The 10,164-nt window shown below is 59.2% G+C and overlaps 1 protein-coding gene across 1 annotated transcript; it reads left to right on the forward strand.

Moving 5' to 3' along the window:
* Positions 1-532: 532 nt before the first annotated feature.
* Positions 533-9,917, forward strand: LSS (lanosterol synthase). The gene is made up of 21 exons (XM_027907240.1): positions 533-704; positions 779-917; positions 994-1,102; positions 1,513-1,634; positions 1,966-2,062; positions 2,853-2,988; positions 3,199-3,307; positions 3,627-3,745; positions 4,155-4,252; positions 4,393-4,420; positions 5,042-5,098; positions 5,318-5,389; positions 6,099-6,149; positions 6,287-6,436; positions 6,777-6,873; positions 7,054-7,159; positions 7,468-7,533; positions 7,947-8,027; positions 8,261-8,431; positions 8,729-8,807; positions 8,894-9,917. The coding sequence occupies exons 2-21, from the start codon at positions 839-841 to the stop codon at positions 9,083-9,085; spliced, it is 2,019 nt and encodes a 672-aa protein (XP_027763041.1). The 5' UTR covers positions 533-704; positions 779-838; the 3' UTR covers positions 9,086-9,917.
* Positions 9,918-10,164: the final 247 nt, after the last annotated feature.

The following is a 10,164-nucleotide window of genomic DNA, read 5'->3' on the forward strand; positions in this document are numbered from 1 at the left end:
AAACCACGGGCTGGGCGTTGGGGGTGCACGGACGTGGGGACAGTCGCTCTGGGGATTGGCGCTGTTCCCCCGAGGGACAGGAGGGCTGTCGGGGTGTGCAGTCTCGGGGGAGCAGCGCGGTCCCTGAGGCCGGGTCAGACTCCCGGGACAGGCCGGCCCTGCCCGCTGCGGGCCGGCCATGAGGGACGCGGGGCGGGAGGAGCCGTGAGGGGACGGCCGGGGCGGGGCCTCGGGACGGCCGGGGCGGGGCTTCGGCCCGGGCTCGCTTCCCCATTGGCTGCCGCCCGTGAGGAGATGTGGGACCAGGTGGCCCCGGCGCGGCCCCGGCGGTGGGAGCGGGATCGGGACTGGGATTGGGATTGGGATTGGGATTAGCACCGGGACCAGGAGCGGCGATGGCGGCGGGCAGCGGGTGGGTCCCGGCGGTGGGGTCGGGATGGGTCCCGGCGGTGGGGTCGGGATGGGGCGCGGCGGTGGCGGCGGGCAGCGCGGTCCCCGCGGGGCTCAGGGTGCCCGTGTCCCCCAGGGCGGTTCGGCGGCGGGGCGGCCCTCGGCGCTCGGCGGCGGCCACGGAGCTGCCGGCCTGGCGGCTGCGCTGCGAGGGCGGGCGGCAGCGCTGGCGCTACCTGGGCGATGGCGATGGCGATGTCGGAGAGCCGCGGGCGCAGACGGCGCTGGAGCAGCACAGCCTCGGGCTGGACACGGTGCGGGGGGCCCGGGCCGGGGCGGCGGGACCGCTGCCGGGGCGCCCCGCTAAGGTGCCGCTGTCTCCCCGCAGGGCGCAGCGCTGCCCCCGCTGCCGGCGGCCGGCTCGGCCCGGGAGGCGGCCCGCAGGGGGATGCGGTTCTACGCGGCCCTGCAGGCCGAGGATGGGCACTGGGCGGGCGACTACGGCGGGCCGCTGTTCCTGCTGCCAGGTAGGCCTGGGGCACCTGCCCGGGGGTGGGTATGTGGTTCGGCTCTGTACAGTGCCGGCCCCGTCTGGTCCTCCAGGTCTCCTCATCACCTGCCACACGGCCAAAATCCAGCTGCCGGAGGCGTTCCGGAAGGAGATGATCCGCTACCTGCGCTCTGTGCAGCTCCCGGACGGAGGCTGGGGCTTGTGAGTAGCAAACATACTTCTTTGAGGAATCGCCTCTCTAAGGCTTGGAGAGCTGCTGTCAGATCTGCCCCGGCTCAGGGAGGGGGGCTTGGCACCTGCGATAGCTCTGAGTGGTTGGACTTGGTTGTGCAGCACTTCAGGTACACTGCTTGTCACAGGGATGGCCAAGTCTGGCCAGAGAGCATCAAGTCTGGCCATATCTCCTCTGTGTCACTACATCCCAGAGTATCATGTGTGACTGGGTAGTGCAGAGCAATGTTTCTTCCTGGATTAGTCAGCTCCTCCTTTTTCGCAATCACCCCTGGCATCCCACTTCACCCCGACACAGACAGCCCTGTGCATTGGGTTATGTCTGGCTCATGTCAGTAGCTGGTTAATGGCTCTGGTGTCTCTGTGTATGTGCCTGACAGGCACGTGGAAGACAAATCAACGGTGTTTGGCACAGCACTCAACTACATAGCCCTGAGGATCCTGGGGCTTGGACCGGATGACCCTGACATCGTGCGGGCCCGTGTCAACCTGCACAGCAAAGGTCAGCTGTGGGGCTGGGACAGTGGGGAGAGAGGTCTGACTGGACCTGGGGGCTGCATGGAACGTGGGGGGCAGCATGGATCATGGGGGGCTGCCAGGTAGTAGAAGTACTGTTGCTCTTGCTTGCCCTTGATGGCACCTATATTTTCAGTTAGTGGTGGGAAGCTGTATTGTGGTTTTGTATCCTTACCTGCTTGCCCTGTTTTGGGATGTGTGTCACAGCCTGAGCGGTGTGTTCCCAAATATGGGGAGAAATGGGCCCTGTGATCGGGAAGAAAGAAGGGAGCTGGCATGGCTGCATTAACCCTGTAAGCTGATATTGTTCTTTGCAGGAGGTGCTGTGGGAATCCCTTCCTGGGGCAAGTTCTGGCTGGCTGTCTTGAACGTTTATAGCTGGGAGGGAATGAACACGCTTCTCCCAGAGATGTGGTATGTGCCCCCCTCGCTGTGGAGGGAGGAGATGTTGTCAGTCCTGCCACCAACCTCGACCCAGAACTGTCCCAGGCACTGATGTTTGCTGGGATAACTCCAGCTGTGGTTTGGAACTGGAGGTGCTCAGGCTGCTCGTCAGCTGGGAGCCAGCAGCAGGCCAGCCAGTGGGTGGATAGCACCGAACACTGCACAGAAGGGAGGTGCCAGAGCTCAGCCCTGTTAGCATTACCCATGGGGTCCCTGATATATCTGTGTGCTCCCTGCCTGTCACCAGGATCTTCTGGCCAGCCAGAAGTGGGCCCTTAGCGGAAGGGGACAGCCACATGTAAGGCTGCCAGCCCTAACCCTCACCTGTACTCTCTCTGATTACTCAGAGGGCTGCTGGGTGTCAGAGAAGGAAAGTGCATGACATTACCTCTGGGGGAAATCAAGGGCTGCACAGGACCAAGGGTTGCTGGTGCTTTGTCATCAAATGCCAGTAACTGTCAATCTGGGCCTCTGCCTTCCAAGTCCTACATGACTGAACTGGCTTCTCCCTCCCTCTTCTCTGAGCTCAGGGTCCTCCTTGCCCTCTGTCAGCTGGGCCAGGAACAGTGTCTGCTGGCCCTGGTGTGGAGGGAGCACCCCTGTTGGGGGGGGATCTGAGCAGGGCCAGGCTGTGTTTACCTCCCCTGGTGCAGGAGACAGGGAAAGATGTGCCCTGCTCTGGGTGTTCTGCACACCATCTCTCCACGTTGCCCTAGGCCCTCCTTGTTCCTCACAGCAGCACCCTCTCTGTTGCTCTCAGGCTGCTTCCCACGTGGTTCCCAGCCCACCCGTCCCGGCTCTGGTGTCACTGTCGCCAGGTTTACCTTCCCATGAGCTACTGCTACGCCAAGCGTTTGTCAGCGGAAGAGGATGAGCTCGTACGGAGCCTGCGACAGGTGAGGAAGGGACTGATCCTGCTGGAGAAGGATTCATGGCCCTGTGACCGCCTGCTGTGCTTGGCCAGCCTGGTCCTTGTGGGCCAGCCTCTGGCTTGCCAAGTGGCAGCTCTCGTCCCTGCGCGGTCCCTCTGTCAGGCGGCAGAGTAGCTGCTCCTGGGCGCTTGCTCCCAGCTTTCCAGGCTGATGCCCGGTGTTGTCCCGTGCCAGGAGCTGTACGTGCAGGACTATGCCAGCATAGACTGGCCAGCGCAGAGGAACAACGTGGCTGCCTGTGACGTGTACACCCCGCACAGCTGGCTGCTGGACGCTGCCTACGGTGAGCGCGTCCCCTGCCACTCTCTGCTGCTGCTCGTGCAGCTGGACCAGCCTTGCACCGTGGGGGCTCTTCAGGGGCTACTGGTGTATGCTCTGGAGCTGGGATGGAGACGTGGATTATGTGATCCGTGGGCTTTTCCCTCCCTGAGAGCAGCGGGGCCTTGTGCCCAGGTCCTTGGGCTGCTCTGGGGCAGAGCAGTTCCTGTGCTTTCCTCAGCTGGTCGTGGTGTGAGCCGGCGTGCAGCCTGCCTACAGCAAGTGCATCTGGTTGCACAGGGTGGGTTTTTGCTTTCATTGCATGTCCCTTTCTTCTCCTGTAGCCATCATGAACATGTATGAAGCCCACCACAGCACTCACCTGCGGCAGCGAGCCATCGCAGAGCTGTACGACCACATCAAAGCTGATGATAGATTCACCAAGTGCATCAGCATCGGGCCAGTAGGACATTTGCTATTAATCCTTTAAATATCTCGCCCTTTGTTATTTGGGAACCAGCTTGTGCCCCTCCCCAGAGCTTTGCATTTGTGGCATGTAACCAGTAATCACCAGATCTTGCTTAGCTCCTGATGTTTAAGAGCTTAAGGCCAACAGGGCACAGGAGTTGCAGAGGGCTTGGGGATAGCTGGTAAGGGGTACCTGACCTTGAGGTCCAGGGAAATGATCTGAGGAGAAGCTCTGGAGTAATCTCGTGGCACCTGCCCCACTAACTCAGCTATGCTGGGCAATGGAGCCTTTGGGATCAAGGCCAGGACAACCTCTGGATGGCTTTGTGCTGGGTGGGAGGGATATATATCTCTGGGGCTGGAAGAAGCTCTATCCAGAGCAGTGACAGTGCTCCTTATGTCAGATTTCCAAGACCATCAACATGCTGGTTCGCTGGTTTGTGGATGGGAAGAACTCCCCAGCTTTTCAGGAGCATGTTTCCAGGATCCCGGACTATCTCTGGTAAGGGCTGAGCGTGACCCACCTGGCACAGCACAGGGCTCTGATCCCTTGGGGTTGAGCACAGTGGGGCTCCTGACCTGCTTCCTGCTGCTCCTGCTGTGCCTGCCTGTGCTGCATCACTGTGCTCTCTCCCCCCACAGGCTGGGCCTTGACGGCATGAAGATGCAGGTGAAGTGCTGTAGGAGTTCATCTGTGACTGAAGGGACTGTGGCATGCTGGGGCAGCCCATGGAGTACTGGGATAGTGTGTTCATCCCGAGCCTGAGCTCCTGGCACCTCACCTCTGGTGCCTGGTGGCTTTCTCTGTCTTACTACCACTTCCACTGGCTGTACCAGGAGGGAATAGTGCCTGTCCTGCTAGTTTGCCTCTCTGTGGCTGTGAGCTGAGGGGGCAGCTCTAGGCCTCCATTTCCTTCATTCCTACAGGTCCTGGGAGAAGGGAAGGAGAAAGCCAGGCCCTTGATCCTGCATGTGGTCTGAACTCTGCTTCTCTCAGAGCCATTGTGTCCTGCTGCTCCTTACTGCTGGCCAGCACTCCTGCCTTGGCTGTGCACACAGCAGGCTGAAGCAACTCCCTGATTTCCTGTTCTCTTGCTATCCCTTGACCTGTTGCATTTGTCCCCTCTGTGCCAACACATCAGCTGTGATGCTGAGTGGCACAAAACTGAGACACAGGGTGGAGGCAGCTAGTGGGTGTGATGTGGGAGGGACATGCTGTCCCATAGACCCCACAGTTGGGTCAGGCTGCTGGCTAGCACCTGCCTCTCACTATCCACATTCTCTCTTCCAGGGCACAAACGGATCCCAGCTCTGGGATACTGCCTTTGCCGTCCAAGCCTTTTTGGAGGTAATGCACCCTGCAGTGCTACATGCTGCCTTGGGAAAATGTTTTCCTCTCACACATCCCCAAAATACCAGAGGTCCTGCTGTGCACCCTTTTGGAGCTCTGCTGTGTCGGTTCTGGCCTGGCATCCTGTGACTGAGCTAGGCAAACACACGTCTGCTCAGAGCATGTTTGGTGGCCACAGCTCCTTGCTGAGTGCTGACTGTGCGCCTCTGTTTCCAGGCAGAAGCCCAGAAGATGCCTGAATTCACCTCCTGCCTCCAGAATGCCCATGAGTTCCTGCAGTTCACCCAGGTGAGCAGAGCCCTTCGGTGGGATCTCACACACTGGTTGTGCAGGCTTGGCTGCTGCTCAAAACCCTGTTGGATGCATCTATTGCCTTCCAGAGAGCTCTTCTGAAGGGCTGGACTAACAAAGTCCTAGGGACAGCCTTCTGTTTTCTGCTCCCTGTTTTCAGGGAACCATCTTTGCTGCTTGGCAAGGACCTTGGCCAGGCCCAAGGATATTTGGGTTGGCTGCCTGAGCTTAGAGAGGCTGCAAAACTGAAGGCTTAGGCTTCTTTGCCCTTTATCCCCTCTGGTACCAACACATTTGAGGCACCGTTCTGGGAAACCCAGACCCCTTGGCTAGTGACTGTATGAGCTCAGCTTCTGCTGGCCAGGCCAGTGGCTCAAGGTGGTGGTCACTGTCCCCAGCAGCTTGGTGCAGATGCAGGCAGTCTTGTTCACCCTGTTGCCAATGGGAGCATTCAAAGCAGATGATTCCCTGGCATGAAAGCTTCCAAAGGGGAAGTGTTTAGCAGCACTTGCTTAAACCAGGCCAAAAGGTGATTTCTCTTCAGCACTCTCTGCTCCAGAGCTGACCTCTTCCATGTCTGCTTCCCTCAGTGAAAGATGGGTGCTGTGCACTTTTGCACGTGGTTCTGCACCTGCAATGGTTTCAGCCCGTGGTCCTGCAGCCAGGCACCTCCAGGCTGCCCTCACTTGTTTCTTGCCTCCTGCAGATCCCGGAGAACCCACCTGACTACCAGAAATACTATCGCCATATGAACAAGGTACGATGACTGGGACTGGCCTACGAAGGACTCGTGACCAGGGCAGGGATTTGGGCAGAGAGGACGGAAATAAGAGGCAGCACCTGCCCCCCTACAAGGTCAGGGGAAGGTGCTGAGCTCACCTGATCCCTTTCCAGGGTGGCTTCCCCTTCAGCACGCGGGACTGTGGCTGGATCGTGGCAGACTGCACAGCAGAGGGGCTGAAGGCAGTCATGCTGCTGCAGGAGAAGTGCCCCTTCATAGCCAAGCTTGTGCCCCCTGAGCGCCTCTTTGATGCTGTGAATGTGGTAAGTGCTGCAAAAATTAGGGCCTAGGGACATGCAGGCAGGTAAACCTGTAAGAGAAGTCAAGGCCTGAGGGGTTGTTAGATCTGATATTAGATCTGATTAGATCTGAGGCCTGGTGTGGCAACACTCCCTTGGTTGTTATACAGAGCTGCCTACGTAACATAATGTGATGTGATAACCTAGATTGGGCCTGCCTGTCCCTGTGGTTTGGGACCTGGGTTGTCTGTCAGCCCCATAGACCTATGGGTCTGACTTTGTCCTCATACCCGGCTTGGGGCCAGACTGGGGTGGTGCTGCGTGTGAGCAGCTAGTCCCAGCCCCTCTCTGCTTGCCTGGGCAGTTGCTGAGCATGAGGAACTCGGATGGAGGCTTTGCCACATACGAAACCAAGCGAGGAGGCCACTTGCTGGAGATGCTGAACCCCTCGGAGGTGTTTGGTAAGGGGAGCTGTGGGGGCTGGTTATCCTGCCCACTCTGAAGGCACAAAGTGGCCTGGCCTCCCCGTGCCCAGTGGGTAGGATCAGGATATAGGATCAGTGTGCTGGGTGTCTGAGGGAGAGGCTGGCAGCAACTGGCCTGCAGGGGCTGTGGCACTGATACCCTTCACCTGCTGTCAGGTGACATCATGATCGACTACACGTACGTGGAATGTACCTCGGCCGTCATGCAGGCACTGAGACACTTCCAGAGCGAGTTCCCTGAGCACCGAGCCCTGGAGATCAGGTGAAGCACTGGGATGGGAGCTGGGCAGGGGGGAAGACAGGCTGCACTTCTCAAGCTGCCCTGCTGATCCCTGTTAGGGGTCTTGCCTGGATCTCTGCACTGGCATGAAGCAGCCCCTGTGGTGGCCAGCTTGGATACTTGTGATACTCCAAACCGTGAACCATGTAGCTGCCTGTCTGCATGCTCTCGCCTCTTTTGCCCTCCAATAATGGGACCTGTCAAAGCCTCAGAGGGGCTGATGGAGCTCCCAGTGAAGCAGACACTGAGTTTGAGCTGCTTCTGAAGTGGGTGGCTTCTCTCCTGTCCAGGGAGACTCTGCGGAAGGGCCTGGATTTCTGTCGCAAGACGCAGCGAGCGGATGGGTCCTGGGAAGGGTAAGCGGTATTCCCAGTGCCCAGTTTCCTTCTGGCTGCCCCAGAGTGAGAGGGATCATGATGGCAGGCATTCCTGGCTGGCAGGATCTGTGGGAGGGGAAGCAGGGGCTGATCCTCCTCCAGCTGCTGTGCTTTGCTCTCCGTTACTCTCCCTCTAGCCCAGGGGGAGCAGGTAGCTTGTGCATTGCACGAGACCCCGAGAAGCCTTGGGGGGGTCAGGGTGGTCCCAGTTCTGCTGACACCTGGGTTGGCTGGGAGCAGGTGCTGGTGGGACTGGGGAGGGCTGTGCCATAGGGGAAGGCAGGCTGTGGCTCTGTGCCGGGCTCTGCTGTTCTGTGAACACAGCCATGTCACAGCCTGCCTCTACCTGGGGCCTCACACCCCTGACAGTGCTGCTCTCCCCTTCCTCCTAGGAGCTGGGGGGTTTGCTTCACCTATGGCACCTGGTTCGGTCTGGAGGCGTTTGCCTGCATGGAGCACACGTACCGTGACGGGTGAGGAGGGGCTGTCTGGGTGCCCTGGCCCTGCCTGCCTCCTGGGCCCAGGCAGGACTCCATGGTGGGGCTGGGGGAATGTCCTTGCTGTGCATGGACTCTCCTGCCTCAGGGACTGCTCCTCCCAGGAGCAGTGGGGCCAGGGCACAGCTGCTCTTCGCAGCTGAGAACCGTGGGTGTCCAAACGCTGCCTGTCCCCAGTCCTGTCTTGACTCTGTGCCCCATCCCTGCAGGGCTGCGTGCCGAGAGGTGGCCCAGGCCTGCCAGTTCCTCGTCTCCAAGCAGATGGCAGATGGTGGGTGGGGAGAGGATTTCGAGTCCTGCGAGCAGCGCACGTACGTGCAGAGTGCCGAATCTCAGATCCACAACACCTGCTGGGCCCTGCTGGGGCTCATGGCTGTCAGGTAGGAGCTGCCCCCCACCTCGCCCCAAGTGCTCGGGCAGATGGGAGTTGCAGGCTGGGTTGTGGGGTCTTGGGCCAATGCAAAGCAAAGGTTTTGATCACAACTACAGGCCTTCAGCCTGGGAAAACGTTCCATGTTCATAATGTCTGGAGTCCTGGGACTGTGGAGGGCCCATTCCCAAAGCATGCCTGGGACAAGTTTGGGGCAGCCTGGAGGTGGTTGAGTTCCCCAAGCACATGGATGGGGTGTTGCAGATGGTTTGGGTGAGCGTGCTCACATCTCCCTTGTGCTTTGCAGGTACCCTGATGTCGACGTGCTGGAAAGGGGCATTCAAGTGCTGATTGATAAGCAGCTGCCCAACGGGGACTGGCCTCAGGTACGTCTTTAGTCTTCCCAAGGGGTTCCTGAACACCCCGCAGTCCCGTGTCACTCACACCGTTCTGCTCTCTGCTTCTCCTCCAGGAGAACATTGCCGGGGTGTTCAACAAGTCGTGTGCCATCAGTTACACCTCGTACCGCAACGTCTTCCCCATCTGGGCACTGGGCCGGTTCTGCCGCCTGCACCCCGACAGCCCCCTGGCTGGGCAGCTGCAAGCTGGGCTGGGGCCCCGGGATGGAGCAGGTCAGGCTGTGCAGGAAACTGTGTCTGCCTGAACCTGGGCCACTGGGAATGCCAGGGCCTTGGACTCGGCTTGGGTACCGGCAGCTGCGTGGGACCACGGGGGTGTGTGCTGTGTGGGATGTCTCAGTGCTGACCTTAGCACATGGACTGCTGCCTCTGCCAGGGAGAGCTGCTGCCCCGGCGCTGCAGAGCATCTGCTTGCTGTTGAACCTCTTCTAAACATTCCCTTTTTAAGGTTTTTCCCAGGTATATTCTCCATCCCGGGATGGGGAGCGAAGTGCCTTTTCAAAGCATTTGGAAGATCTGAGAAAGCTGCCAAGCTGTGTTGTGTTCCACATCTGGACAGACCCTCATCCTGAGTAGAGCAAGGCTGCCTTTCTCCTCCCAGGCTGGCTGGCTGTATACCAAGAGTGTGGGATTTGGGGCCTCCCCTGTGCCCAGCATTATGATGGGAGGCCCCGCACAATCCTTGCTGAGCTGTACTGAGGGTGCCAGTGAGAGCCTTTAAAGCGCTGTCTGGAGCCTGTGCTGGGAGGGGAAGGGCACCTGTCCTCACCCAGACATGTGGGAAAAAGGAGTGCTTCACTCAATTTTCTGATGGGTTTGTCCCCCAGCTGATGGCACTTGGCTTCCCAGCACCTCAGAGGTGAAGTCACCACCATCGTTCCCACTTTGGAGAAGGGCCAGCTGGAGCAGGAAGCCCTGGGGTGGTTTGGCATCGGGGCACAGCCTGGGCCCCAGGGCTCCAGCCTTCCCCTAGCACACAGCAAGTGCCTCTGCTCAGGCTGTGGTGTCGTTGGGCATTCATAATCAGAGCTGGAAGACTGACAGGTTAATAAATTGTTAATGGTGAGGCAAGAGGAACTTGACTGTGTGTTGTTCTCCTTACTGTCTGCCCAGTGTAAGTCCCAAGCAGAGGGGAGTTGGCACAGCAGCCTCATGTCACCTGGCTTGGGTTCCCTGTCCCCAGAGATATGAGCATTGTCTTTACCAAGAAGCAAACCATGCTGGGAGTCTGTGCCTCCTCAGATGCTTTTGGCTCCAGAAAAACATAATGAAGGAAGCAGCTTTCTAAAGGGGAATGATCCCTTTCTTCATCCTGCTGCTTACA

Source organism: Empidonax traillii, unplaced genomic scaffold (assembly GCF_003031625.1).
Source record: "Empidonax traillii isolate 1590-97213 ecotype Southwest subspecies unplaced genomic scaffold, ASM303162v1 scaffold1428:size197735, whole genome shotgun sequence".
NCBI classification, from domain to species: domain Eukaryota; kingdom Metazoa; phylum Chordata; class Aves; order Passeriformes; family Tyrannidae; genus Empidonax; species Empidonax traillii.

Excerpts from the sequence above, each read along its gene's own strand:
- LSS (XM_027907240.1), top strand. The coding sequence starts at position 839 with ATGCGGTTCTACGCGGCCCTGCAGGCCGAGGATGGGCACTGGGCGGGC. Across the intron at positions 2,989-3,198 it reads TCGTACGGAGCCTGCGACAG|GAGCTGTACGTGCAGGACTA; the intron begins GTGAGGAAGGGA and ends GTCCCGTGCCAG. Across the intron at positions 7,160-7,467 it reads CACCGAGCCCTGGAGATCAG|GGAGACTCTGCGGAAGGGCC; the intron begins GTGAAGCACTGG and ends TCTCCTGTCCAG.